The sequence below is a fragment of the Quercus robur genome, chromosome 1, assembly GCF_932294415.1.
Source record: "Quercus robur chromosome 1, dhQueRobu3.1, whole genome shotgun sequence".
In the NCBI taxonomy this organism is placed as follows: domain Eukaryota; kingdom Viridiplantae; phylum Streptophyta; class Magnoliopsida; order Fagales; family Fagaceae; genus Quercus; species Quercus robur.
Window position 1 is genome coordinate 8,773,681 of NC_065534.1, and position 14,407 is coordinate 8,788,087.

The 14,407-nt window shown below is 34.0% G+C and overlaps 2 protein-coding genes across 3 annotated transcripts; one reads left to right on the top strand and one right to left on the bottom strand.

Moving 5' to 3' along the window:
• The first annotated feature begins 1,350 nt into the window (after positions 1-1,350).
• LOC126719223 (uncharacterized) lies at positions 1,351-5,248 on the top strand. The gene is made up of 4 exons (XM_050421804.1): positions 1,351-1,760; positions 1,916-1,990; positions 4,644-4,816; positions 4,947-5,248. The coding sequence occupies exons 1-4, from the start codon at positions 1,439-1,441 to the stop codon at positions 5,139-5,141; spliced, it is 765 nt and encodes a 254-aa protein (XP_050277761.1). The 5' UTR covers positions 1,351-1,438; the 3' UTR covers positions 5,142-5,248.
• Positions 5,249-7,109: 1,861 nt separating this feature from the next.
• Positions 7,110-13,424, bottom strand: LOC126719230 (flocculation protein FLO11). Of its 2 annotated transcripts, none has more exons than XM_050421814.1 (9): positions 13,275-13,424; positions 11,268-11,578; positions 10,784-10,909; positions 10,639-10,675; positions 10,452-10,534; positions 9,683-9,760; positions 9,530-9,583; positions 9,167-9,301; positions 7,110-9,044 (listed from the first exon to the last, which is right to left on the bottom strand). In XM_050421814.1, the coding sequence occupies exons 2-9, from the start codon at positions 11,571-11,573 to the stop codon at positions 7,341-7,343; spliced, it is 2,523 nt and encodes an 840-aa protein (XP_050277771.1). In that variant the 5' UTR covers positions 11,574-11,578; positions 13,275-13,424; the 3' UTR covers positions 7,110-7,340. The 2 variants fall into 2 exon arrangements, with proteins under 2 accessions (XP_050277771.1, XP_050277766.1); XM_050421809.1 differs by having other exon boundaries at positions 10,639-10,678.
• Positions 13,425-14,407: the final 983 nt, after the last annotated feature.

Below are 14,407 nucleotides of genomic sequence, written 5' to 3' on the forward strand. Positions count from 1 at the left end.
CCTACACAAGCCAAAAAAATGGAAAGCTTCAAATTGAATTTCAAGCTATTAATCTCTATCTCTTTAACCTCTACATGGAATTCATAGAATGGAAAATTAGTATACATTAACCGCATGGGTTTGGCTTAGTGGGATCTTAAGGCATCGCGATATTTATAAGATTTTGGATTTGAAACATCCATTTAGTATTTTGAGGCAACCTCTATGAGATTTCTTCTTATATATAATAATTTGGTGCGTGTGATGTGAAGGATTGCATATACCTAAGAAAATAATCAGATACTTGAAAAGGCCTAACTTGGTATGATTGATATGGGAGATTGCATATACTCAAGAAAATAATCAAAGGTCCATTTTTTGTAAAAAAAAAAAAAAAAAAAAAAAACATGGAAATACATTGATCAAATGCTCCTACAGTAAGCGGAAATGGAAAAATTAATTCCTGTTGGACATCTGTATGGATAAGGTGACTGACATGAAAATCATCAACATCCACATGACCTGGCTTTGTTATTGTTCTTTTGTTATTAGAGTGGATTAAGATATTTTATACTAGATGCTAGGGCCCATGCTCCTTCAGTCTCCATCACCATCCCATTCGTCTACAATCTAAACCAATATTATACTCAGCTAGCAGCCAAGCTTTGTATTCCTTTCCAATCCAATTCATATATCTTTTTATTTATTTTCCGCTTCTATTATTGCATTTTTTATGCCCTCTCAAATACTCCTCCATCCAAATATAGAATTGACTATCGAAATTAGAAATTTAAGGAAGTTATGGTTAGTGTTTGTTAGGTAAAGATTATTTTTGTTAATTTATTTTATTATTTAGATTATTTTTGCTATTATTAATGGGTTATACAATACTTTTTGGTATTATTTATGAATCTTATTGTACTATTTCAGTTAATTTTTACTTTTATCTACAATATTTTTAACAAAAAAAAAATAGTTTTAGCAAAATAAGCAGATCTCAAACAGACCCTTAATTTAATAAATCTCTACTAAAAATTAAAGATTTAAGAGATTTTTTTCCTTAAATTTTTTTTTTGAACCAAAATATATTCAAACAAGGAAATTTCATTATTTGCCCGTGTGTTATCAAAATATAGTATACATATAATATATTAAATGTTAATGGATGACTTAAATTCATTAGCTTATTAACTATTTTTAGAAATATTTTATAAAAAAATAATAAAGAAATTAATTTTTTTTTTGTTTTATATTTTCAATAATAGTTGTTAAAAAACTTTTTTAATATGGTTTATTAACATGATTATAATATGATCACAAGTCAGCACGACGCCGTTTCTCACTTTGGAAGACAAAATCATTGTGCCCAAACCAACACCCTCTCATATTTCTCTCTCTCTCAAAAGACCATTTCCTGAGTTTTGAGTGTTAAGGCAATAAGAAAAAAAGAAAGAAAGAAATGCTTCTCTCTCTTGTACACACCAGCAGCTTCACATCACCTTTTGAATCCAAAAACTATACCAGCAATCTCAATCCCACCACTTTGCTGTTGCCCAACTCCTTCTTTCCAGACTTTCAAACTGAAGTGCCCACAAATGCCCTCAAAAGTTTACTTTGTTTGAGTAGTAAAAGAAGATCACAGAGTAAGAGAGCTTTCCCTACCACCACTACTCATGCTTCTCTGCTTGAAGCTCCTGTTTTGTGGGCTGGTAGGCTTTGCATCTTCTATGCCCTCTTGAAGGCTGGCTTGGCTGGATCTCAATCTAACCCACTTGTCTCAGGTTTACTTCTATTTAAATACACACTATTGCTTGATAATGGGGTTCACTTATTTGCTACTTTTTCTGGGTTTTTCAATGTAAAGATATTGTCTTTCTATATAAAGCTTTTTAACTTTTTAATTTATTTTATTTTATTGTGTTGTCATTTCATTTAGAATTGGAAGGTGGTGATGGTGGAGCTGGTGATTTGGGGTTCTCTCAGTGGTTGGAGAACATACAAGGGAAACCAGGTTTGTGGGTTTGACTATACCTGCTTTCCTTTGATAGTTAATACTTATGTTACCCAAAATGAATGAAAGCTGAATATCTTCCTTACCCTGTGTTTGGTTGCTGAGAAATCTGGGAAGAGAAAATATAAAATTATAATTCATATTTGAATTTGTTTCAATATTCCCAAGAAAAAGTGAAATATATTGCCCCAACTTAGCCAGTTTGTAATATTAGGCATAGCAGAGTGGAAGTTTTTGCTTTCAGGCCCCAGATGATGATATATTGAAGGTGAAGTTCCTGCATTTTTAAGCTTTTTATTAAACAATTAAAATCAAGACTAAAAAGGTTGTATCCAGTGCACAATGCTCCCACTTTTGCAAGGTTTGGGAGAGATCATGGTAGGTAACCTTACTCCCCTTTTTTTTTTTTTTTTGAGAGGCTGATTCCCAAACTCGCTTTTGGTGGAAGGCTTTTGCCATCATACCAAGGCCCAACCTCTAGTTAACAGCCAGACTAATGAGAAGAAATACCCTGATGAATTAATTGTTAATTCTCTATTTCTGAAATTTTAGGCATGGATTACAATGGTAATACATAAATATTATAAAAACATGTTATACTGTAAGATTTTAACAAATTTTTTCCTGTGACTCCTGTCAGCCTATGCCTAATTTTGGCAAAAATATTTTAAAGTTCATAAGGATTTCCCTGAGAAATTTGAAAAGCTAGTCATTAAATTGTTTCTGTAACAGCTAGTTTTGATCTGGTAATGTTGGCTGTTAAGCATCAGTGGCTCAAGGTGATAGGAAAAGTATAAAAAATCAAGATTTTAAGTAAACCATATTACAGGTTGAACTGCTGTTATGATTATCAAAATGAGGTAGCAATCTATTACCTGAGTGTAGCCTTTTTCGAGAGTGGAGCATCTCAGAAATGATGGCAACTTTAGAAAAATTACATTTCAATAAATCCAAAGAACCATCACTCAAATGATTCCCAAATTTCATTAGTATGCGAACAGCAGATATTTCTAGTATCCTTTGTTAACAGTCATTTTTTTCTTCAATAAATTTTTGTAGGATTTGGATTGAAAATAAAATTGTACTTTTTACTTGTTAATTATAAAATTACAATTTAGGCAAAAAAAAAAAAAAAAATACTGAAAATAATTAGTGAAATAAAATGCAGAAGATATTACTATATATTAATTTCTCAATATATCCAATATTTCTTAACTTGATTTTTAGTTAATGAGTATTGAAGTTGTGGCATTAGTGTGACATACACCTCAAAGGCACACACCTGGTTACTGAACAATATAGCTGACAAACTGTTGTCTCACAGGGCCTTATAAGTAGAATCCTAGTGCAATGAAGAATTCACACGTCTATAAAGTTAACATTAATGCTGGCATGCCAGATAATGTATTCTCATGAAAATCACTACCTTTGCTTAATAGTTGTTAAGCTAATGACAAGAATCATTGTCAAGTCTGGCATGAAACTCCAGCCATTCCTGTTACCTTAGGTCCATCTAATCCTAAGGGAGATATGGCAACATTTAGGTTGATAACTGAGTAAAATCTTCAGGATTGATGTTTTACTTGATTGATTTTTGTAATGATTTAACTAGGTTGCTTCAGCCTTCTAGCATATTCTTTGTTTTGGTTCTATATAATATAAAATCACTCATGAACAAAAATGGGCAAAAGTGATTGGGATGTTAGGTGATTGTACTTTTTCATTCATTGTTCTACTTCTATGTGGTGCTGAGAAGTGAACTATCGTGTTTTGACTCTGAAAAGAAGGTGTAGAAAGAATTACAATTTCAATGGTATGTTTCAAATGAGGGGCAGCTAGGGGGAAAATTCTATTGATGCTTAAGGTTCAAAGCACCCATCAGGAGAATATTTTGTTAATAAGAATTAATGGCTTCCCATGTTTTGGTGCAATGGAAAATGCTTTCCACCAAAAGTGACATGTTTCCAGTTCTATTCTGGATATCAGCCTCTTCAAAAAGAAAAGGAAAAAAAGGGGGGTTAGGCTGCATGCCAATCGCCTCTCCCAAACCCCCAAAAGTGGGAGCTTTGTGCATTGGATATACGGTATAGCTATTGAATTTATAGTTCACATGCTCTCATGTTAACAAGAATTTCTTGTTCTTTTAGTAAAATTAATGGTTTGTCATTTCTGTTTGTCTGTCGTGTTGAGTTCCTAAGGACAGAGAATGGTATCTTTAAGATAATTGATTTTCTGTCATGTGTCGTAGTCTTCTAAGTAGTGTCTTAAATTTTGATGGATAAAGATATGTGAGTGAAGATGGAGGTGCTTTTATATAGATCATCTTTTGAACTTGTACTTCATTGCCATAACCTTTCAATCCTGCTAAATAAAAAAATGGATGAAAATGTATGGGAAAACATTCTTTTAAAGAAAATTTGTTCTCAGAAATCTTTCATGTCTTATGTTCTACTTGCATGCATCAAATTTTATGAGGATCAAAACTATACCTGCCAACATAAATATTCTAAATATATATATATTTGGACTTTGTCTTCAAGAGTTATCTATTAAAACTGATCAAAAAGAAGAAGAAAAAAAATTTCTATTCAAAGCTGTATCATCTGTTTAATGTTAATAACTAGGTATTCCGAATTCTTGCTCTGTCGAACAGTTAATGAAGCAGCTGACAAAAGGAAATTAGTGAGTAAATGGCATCCTACAACAAAGGGTACACTTAGAAGGAACTACAGAGTGCCGTCAAAATCTGAGGGGCGGCACCTGCTTAAAGCCATTGCTTCCCTATTGTCAGATGATGATCACTTCACAGACGCCACTTCCCACAAGGTATTGCAAACTTCTTGAACAATTTCTAGAGTTTCATTTTCTTTTCTGTTTGTTCCGATATATTTTTCTCTGTCAGTAGTGGTAGCTAGATAACATTTTAAAACAAAAATTTTGTTCTTCTAACTTGCAGGGCTGTCAAATTAGAAGGGAGACTGCTCATGGAGAAAGTGTTTGTTGTAACAACGTGAGGGCTCTGTTTGATGAGCTCCCAACACCCCACCTAACTGTTGAAATCACACCTTTTCCAGCTGGGCCTCTCACAGAAAAGGATTACACCAAGGCTGAGAAGCTTGAGAGGGTGCTCAGATCCGGTCCTTCTATTTGAGTCATCTTTGATAACTTTCTCTTTGTATGTAATTAGTGCTAACATTGTATATAGAAAATGTCACGTACTGTTCTCTTTAATAATGCACTTCAGTTCATTTCTGACTACCTTCTAGGATGAATTTTGGTCTTTCAAAAAAACTTCCCCCCTTTTCTTTTCTTTTGAGTCAGAAGCCTGCATTGTCTTAATTCAGCAAACTAAGAGGTTCGTCTAACCTTAGAGAACTAAGTGGTTAGTTACTTGTTCAACCATTCAGCTTAAGGATTCGAGTTAGGTATTGCCTATGAACTTTCTGATCTGCTAAGAAACATATAGATGTTAGATTCTGGGAATTCCAAAAGAAAAGGTGAGATGGAATAGGGTGCATTTTTATTAGGTTAAAATGCAAAACTAACCTTTTAACTTTCTTCAGATTTTATTTCAATCCTCTAACTTTAATTTCATTCATTTCAATCCTTTAAATTTCAGATTTATTCAACTAATGCCTTTTCGTTAATTTTTGTTAAAATTTTTTGAAAAAAAAAACTGGAAAATATTTTTCAATCATTAATTGAATTTTAAAAATTTGAAGAAAATTTTATAAAATTGAAAAATTAACCATAACATATAACAAAAGTTGATGAAAAAGTTTTAATTGAATAAACTTGAAAGTTAGAAGACTGAAATGAACAAAAGCAAAATTAGAAGACTGAAATGAAATCTAAAAAAACTTAGAGGATCAGTTTTACATTTTACCCTTATTATTATTATTTAGTTTTCCACCAATGTGAAAAAAGAGAGCTGGGGATTCAGGAAGGCTTAACTCAATGTTTTCTGCAATATGAGAGAAGATGTAATAGGAAGATGGTGTTCAATGTGTTTGTAGAAGTACCACTGCATCTATGAGCTCCTATTCTATAATACAAAGTTTAGCTAGGAGAAGGGATTAAGAACAGTATGCCTTGGTTGGAGGGGCATACTAGTAGTAGGGCAATTGAGTGAATTACACAATTTTAGTATTTTGATATGATATAATTTGAATATTTTGAATTTGAAAACCGATTGAGAATTTTTTTTTTTAAAAAAAAAAAAAAAAAAAAAAAAAAAAACTATTTTAGCCTCTAAATTTTATCAAAAGTTTGTTTTTCACCCTTAGACTTTATCAAAATTCATTTTCGCCCTAAAATATTGAAAATGTTTTATTTATGTCCTTAAACTTTATTAAAAGTTTTTTTTTTTTTTTTTTTTTTAATCCTTAAACTATTAAAAAAGTTTAGGAATAAAAAAATAACTTTTTAAAGTTTAGGGAATGAAAAATAAATTTTTGGTAAATTTTAAGGGACCAAAATAGTATTTTACCATTTATTTTATAAAGGGATAAGAAATTTAAAGATTTATGATAATAAGTTTAGTATCGTAATCTATAATCTTGCTGCAATGTATAAGTTATTCAACATAATATGATAGAAATTTCTTTATAAATAAATTTATTATCATCTCTATTCTTAACAAGAATGATCATAAATATTTTTATACAATTATTCTCAATAGCTATTATGACTAAATAAGGCCAGCACAAAGAAAACTCCAAATTCTGCGACTAGTTAGTCAATAAAAACAAAAGGTGACAAACACCATTACACCAGAACACATGATCAAAATCATATCATATTACATGATCGAAAGTGATATTATATATTTTTCAAACAAAAAATAAAAAACAAAGGTACCAAGCGGCCATCAGAGATTTAAAAAAACAAACTAGAATTTTCCATTGCATTGCCCCTTTCGTCTCAAGACTGTATTGTTGTTATGCAAATTCATATTCAAATTCTCATTCAAAATTCAGTACAGGGTGTTAATGCAAAATAACAGAATAAAATTTTTCAGTGAATTATGCTTCGTCTCAAAGCTGTATTGCTTTCATACAAAATTAAATCTTCATACAAAATTCAGCACTAGGAAAGGGGAAAGACAGACAAGGAAATATAAAGAGAACCAGTGGGGAAAAAAATTATATTGCGACATAGATACTGCTATAAAAATAACATTACAAACAGAAACCTGTCAATTCTACAAACCTATAAATTTATACTCCTCTTTTGGGCCCTATTGACCCTTCAAACAGTTAGCCAACAAGTGTAGTACTAACTCCCAAGTTATTTCACTCCAACTGAACCCATCAAATCCTCCTACTCTGGATTATTCACCTTTGACAGATTACCCCTCAGACTTTGAGGTAGGCACAGAAGTGGGCGAGAAAGGATCATAAATCTGCTGTCCGCCTGGTTTAGAACCTGGCTTACTAGAAGCAAAGGCAAAAGTGTTGCTAAATTGTTGATTTGGAGCCAAGTGAATCTCCGGCCTAGTTGGGCGAGCTGGATAATTTTGTTGAAGTTGCAGAGAATTCCCTGGCCTGGGAAGGATAGGACCAGGCAAATTGGGCATTTGTGGAGCTGGATTAAAGCTCCTTGGGCCCATTTGTGGGAGTGGAGTCCTAGGAGCAACACTTGCATTTGGATATGCTGGAAGTCTGGGTGGACCTGTTGGCGTTTGGCTTCCAGAATAGGGAACAGCAGATACAGGTGCTTGCGGCTGACCTACTGGATTACTGAACTGTGGCCTTTGAAAGACTTGATTGCCAGGTTGAGGTGTTATTTTGGGCATAGCCAAGTGAAAAGATGGTGCCTGAGTTGTTGGAGGTTGCATCTGCAGAGTACTCTGACTTGCAGGTTGACTGCTTAATGCAGTGGGAACTGTTTGAGAGACTGGATTCTGCGGCCGGTGAGGTTGAAAAGTAAAATCACCAGAACTTGGAGCTGTCACCATCGGTGGTTTTATGGAAGTGAAATTTGTTGTACTTCCAGAAACAGAATTTGGTCTTCCTGCTTGCAGAGGTAAAGGTGGTTGTGTGGATGATGGTGAAGGAATTGGTGCAGATCCCAATCCTGGGTTTGTAGATGAATTAGGTGCTTGAGTTTGGTGTAGAGAAGCAGAAAATGAAGCTGGATTTCCCCCTTGAGGTGGTGGATTCAATGCAAAATGTGGGGTTGCAAAAGGACGGTTTACAACATTACTGGAAAACTGGGGAGTGGATGGCTGAGGAAAGATGATAGGTGAACCCAAACTGGTTGTTGACATATTTGAAGGTGGTGTCATAGATGCAACACCAGGTTGTGGATTTTGAGGATGAGGCTGGTTGGGTGGAGCCATCTGCCCCATGTTACTCAGACCTAGAGATGCTGAAGCACTACCATGGGCAGACCATACAGTAGAGCTCCCAGAAGGGGTCAGAGGTCGGTCAGATATTGATCTGGGTTGAATACCAGACATTGGTTGAGGAAGTGAAACCATTAAAGGCCTTGTTGGTGGGGGTTGGCTACTAGTAAATGGAAATGGACCTGAAACATTAGGCTGAGCTGATGAGGGCTGTAACGCTGCCATGGAAAGATTTCTGTGTTGGCCAATATGTCCAAAAGGACCTCCCATGTAAGGATTCTGTAGAACTTGTGTCGGTGGCTGTGGTCTAGGTGGAACGGCAGGTGGGTTTTGGAGAATTGAGTTGAATCCAACCATTGGAGTTGGTCGAGGCCCAAACAAAGAAGGCATGTTTGAAGGATTCAAAGGTGATGAGGATAAATGGACATAATTGTTGAGACTTGGTGCTGAAGGATTTGGAGGAAAGAGGCCAGGAGATGCATGCATTGCACTGTGAGATTGACCTGATGGGAACCATAGCCCAGGGAATTGAAATTGACCTTGTAAAGGAGTTTGTGTAGGTCTGGCCTCTGGTTGCAGTGCTCCCTGGTGTACTACACCTGTAGGAAACATGTGCGAGGTGGCTGCATCTTGTCTTTGAGTGAGAACATCACTATTATCCCCAGAAACTGATGTAGATGCTGTGGATACAGCAGCCAAATTTCCCTAAATAAAAGGTAATTTTAACATTATGAATGTAAAACAAAACTCAGCAAATAATAAACAAAAGTCTTTGCAATATAGCTGAGCAACTATGAGTCATAGAACTTATTGCAATCGAAACTCACTGATACTGAGGAGACTAGCAGCTCAACAATAGAAACCGCTGCATCAACTTTCTCAAATGTTTCAGCTGATATTTGAACATATAACTCTTCATAAGCACCCTGAACTTCATTTCCATCAGACGGTTTAATTTCTCCCTGGAAATGAATAGATTAAAGAGTGCAAAAAAGAAACAAGTCAAAACCACTAATCCTCAATTTTGTTGCATCTTGAAGCAAACAGTTCAAGGTAGATCATTCTGAAGTTTAAAAGATATTTGATGCTGTCAGAAGAATATACAAATATTTAGGAAGATGAAGAAAAGACATAGCAATCTATGATTAAATATGAACATCAGTATTTTTCTTTTTTTAACCAAAAAATACCTTCTCTCCTGTCTCTGCTTTGTTACCATAAACTTGTATTTTGGCTCCAGTTTCCTGGAATGCAGGTAGCAAATGAGAACAAGGTAACAAAATTGTTGATAAAAACTCACAAATCATTAGCACAATTTTGTAAAAGTGACAAAACAAACTTACTTTTTCTAATCGCTTTTGATTCTCACCTCCCGGCCCGAATAGTAGGCCAATAATATTGAACCCAGGATATTCTTTGACCTGCAGAGGCAATATACCACACGGTAGTGTCAGAAATTAAAAGTCTTCAGTGGAGTCAGCAAAACTTTATATATATATATATATATATATCAACAAAACAGAGATGCGGAATTGTTCAGTGCACACATAAACTTCATAATTAAAACAGATGGTAAGTTTGAATTGTACACCTTTTATCTTCTGTGTGTGCGTGCACACACACACATACAGAAACAGCATCGTGGTTTCTTTGCAATGCAACTTTGCATCATCTCAGTTCATTTAATAATTGCAAAAGAAACTCTTAAAATTTTCCTAAGGCACCAACATTCTCTCTCTCGCTCATTAACAAGTTCAGCCCAAAATTTATTTTACATACATTGTTTTAAAGTTTTAATGGTGTTACTATTATAATGGAAATTAAATGCATTTCTGTAATTATTTTTTATCTTGAATAATCTTTGACCTTCTATGCATTTATACTTCAATGAAACTCTATTAATTTATCAAATTTTGTATTTAGATATTCGTTTCAAGTGCAAAACCTTTTTTTTTCTAATAGCTGCATATCTATGTAATAATAACAATGCAGCAATTGCTAGTGTCAAGATAAAGAAAATGAGAATTTCTAATCTTTCATCATTGTGGTTCCAGCATATTAAAATGGAAGATTAAAAAACATGTGCAACAAAAGGTTGGAAACCAGACTTACAGGGATTGGAACTCTTGACTCCTTCAACAATGGTTTATAATCAGGTGGGACCTTGTAACTTGGATTCAGTTTCAATAATTCACCTGAATTTCATCAAGACCAAAAATAATTATGCAATACACAAAATAAAATAGAAAAATAAAGAAAAGAAAAGAAACAACAAAATCAGGGAACATGTCAAACATACCTATGGCTTCCCGCTTTTCAAGTTCCAAAAGCTCCGACTTCTACATCACAAATTCTAATGTTAGTGCTTAAAAACTTAGACTATTATTCAACATGAAAAATCAATACGCAACAACGTAGGAACCCAATATTAACAGTGACCCTACCTCACTATTTCTTTGAGGACTTGGAGATCTGTGATCTAACTTTTCAGCTGTTATTGATGAGTCTTGAGTGTCCCCAGCCTCCAAAGATCCCAATATTAGCTGTTGCGTAATTTGGTCCACCCTCGTCTGCTCAAAATTGTACCACCACACAGGCAGCAATATCACTTAGTGGCACCTGGAATGGGAAGCTTCCATGCAAACTATTCACATGGAAGATGCCGACATTTCAACACCCAATGGTAAAAAGGGAAATTTTCAATTGCCATCAGCTTAGCAATAAATATTCCCCCACAAACCGGGGCTATAAATGCCTCCGACCTATTCTAGATCTCAAATTTTCTTTTCTAAGTTGAAACGTCTCTAAATGAATCAAATTTCTAAGACTATATGAGAAAAAGAGGGGGAAAGATAAAAAATTTAAAGATAGAACTCACATTAGAGGAAAGATGACAGAACAGACTTGAAAAAAGAATTCCAAAAGTACCTGATAAGCTAAGGCTCTTCCCCTTTTGACAGCAGCATCCTGTGTGAGATCAGGGCCCCATTTTGTTTTCCTCTGCACCACTTTGGTACTTTCCTCATCAGCTGCGTCACCACCTCCCGGCTTTTTGACTCGAAAAATCGGAACTAATGAGCCTGATAATTTGTTTTTTGGTATAACAAATCCAGATTTTGCAGCAAACTTGGAAACCTTCTGGCTACTAGATGGTGTTACAGACGAAGCAGTTGTTCCAGACATCTTAGTACTGGAAATCTCAACAGCAGATGTCGTGTCAACCTTTGCACTCATCCTGTCTAGTTACTTTGCACATAAGTAGCATACATGGAAAACATTGGTCACAAAAAAAAAATTTTAATCCTTTGAAACTGTCATTTCAAGTCTATCCATAATTAGACTGACAAAAAAAAAAAATGAATAAGACTAAAACAAACAGTTCAAGTTTGTTAAAGTTGGCATTTTTTTCTCAATAGTCATACATAATGTAATTAAACAGCCAGGAATTTTCAAACATAGAAAGATAAAAAATAGTAGGCACTGACAAGAGTAAATTTACTGGTGTATCAAATTGGGTTTTTGGGAAAAGATAATATTATTACATCCACTTGGAGCCACCCAAAAAAAAAAAAGCTACAGTACAGCCAGTATATCAAATCTGCTCTAATGGTGACATGATCTATAGGAACTTGCTTGAAGCCCATGAATGGGGGAAATAGCATTTGCCCACCCACAACTTAGGTCAAAGCCATGACAAGAAACCAGGAATCTTTCCAAGTAAAACCATAGCACAAATGCAATCCTTGCAATTGGTTGGAAAATATTAGAAAGCAATGTGATCTACTCTCTAATTACACCAAGAGACCCACTCTTTTTTTAAATTAGAACTTCACTACAGAAGACCCTTGAAACCTGCACTTTACATCCCTGTCATCACATCCTCTAATATGTGACTAATGCTACTTTTTTTTTCCCCTTTCCCAGACGAAACGTATGAAGAGCGTATGGCATTAAGCCCTTATCCATTCACTGTTTAAAATAACATGGGATGGATGAGCAAATAACTTGACTTATAAAGCTCATTACCAGAAAAACGTATGGGCATTAAGTAGAAGAATATGAATAGATGAAGATTTTATCTATTAGTTTAGACAACAAGAAACTAAAGTCATATTACAGATAGGCATTCCCTTTTAACAGCACACTAGTCTGCAAAGCACCAAAGAAAAGCACTTGCCGATTCCTTATAAGATTACAGATACTTTTTAATCATGCTGATTGCTTTCTTATGTTTATCATTTTCTTATGTATACACAATAAAATTGACCTATTAAGTATGCCAAGAGCCTTGTAGCTCAACTAGCACCTCCTAATGTTTCCAAAAAAGACGTCTAGAAATTCAAATCCCCCGACCCCCAACTATTAAATCATCAAAAAAAAATTGAACTATCAAGAACATTTCTAATAAATTATAATCCAAATAAATTCCTCCCAAATTTTCATCCAATCTATTTAATTTTCACTATATTAACTCCAAAAAAAAAAAAAAAAAAAAAATTCACTCCTTTAACTTATTATATATACATACCAAAATTTTATAATTGATAAAATTGCCAAAATATAAAAATGCTCCTAACATATATAATCAAGCATTGTGTCAGACACTACACTACACTAGTACTTGAATTCATTTTCCACATCCCTGAAACCTTTCAGAATATTAGGGTTTCTAACAACACAATAGCTACTAATTACAAAATAAACTAAAATCATTGTTTTCAAATCATAATTACAATTAACATTTTTGAGTTTGAGACCCAATGAAACAAATTCACGCTCTACATATGATCAGTGCAGTACTAAAAAACCATGCATTTCAAAAAATTTCATATCCTTTTCTTTTCCCAGGCTTTCTCAGCAACCAAACAAAAAGTTAACCCCAAAAAAAAAAACGTAAAATACATAAACGGTGCGTTTTGTGAGAGAGAGTGTTACCAGTAGAAGAAGGTATATGTCTCAGATTTGAGGATGCATATGAAAACCAAAACGCTGCGTTTCAAACTGGTGATTACTTTTCCTTCACTCTCACTATGCTTTGTCTCTGCGAAGAGGAATAGCAACTATACTGTCAAAAGCTTCGTTTATTCAACGCTAAACCCGACCCGACTACCCTGTTTCCGATAAATAAAGATGGGCTGGGCCCTGCTTCAAACCCAAACCCAAACCCAAACCCACCTCATAATTCTTTCTCTTTTTTTTTCTTTTTCTTTTTCTTTTTTTATAACTAGATAATTGAGAGATATGAGTGTGACTAAAAAGTATCGATTAAATTATAAGGCTCTTTGATACATCAGGGATGAGTGAATAGATCCTCTTATAGAACCTATTATACTATTTAATTTTTTATTATTGAAAATAAAAATAGTTAATAAAAAAACCAAAAGTAGATTTTATTTTATTTTCCTGAGCAGCAAATTTATAGAAGTTCAAAAATAGCAAATGAACTTCTAGTCCAATAGCACTACCTCTTCCCCTATCTTCTGTATCGCGCATCTTGCGGGTTCAAGTTCAACCCGCATTTGTGTCACTTCCAAGTAAAATTACCATAATTGAGTTATGTAATGGTTTATCTTATACTTTATTATGAAACTTAAATTATTAGTTGTTGCTTCCTATTCATCTAGGGAATTTTAATTTTAGCTTCATTTGAAATTTTTTTCTCCAAAAAAAAAAACTTAATATGAAATTTTCTATAAAAAAAATATTCCAACCCTAACTCCTCAAATATAAATTTTCAAATAAACCACCAGGTATCTAAAGACTGTATTGGAATGGATATTTGTTAGTTTCAAAAAATGTGGATATGTTTAAAGAAGTTCGGATTATAAAGATTAAAGAATAGGATAAATTGTGTGAAACTAAGAATTACTCGAGTTTGAGAAGTATTTGTGACTGGTCAGAAGAAGCCACTCTCCAAGAAAAGAGAATGCAAGTGAGTAGGAAAAAAAATAGAGACTACTACCACTTTACCAGTGGTGCTTGGGCCCCCAAAATTTTTTAAGTAATTAATATAGGCTTATTAGTCCTCCATTTCGCTTGAAGTTTTGATATATTTAAATAGAATTAAT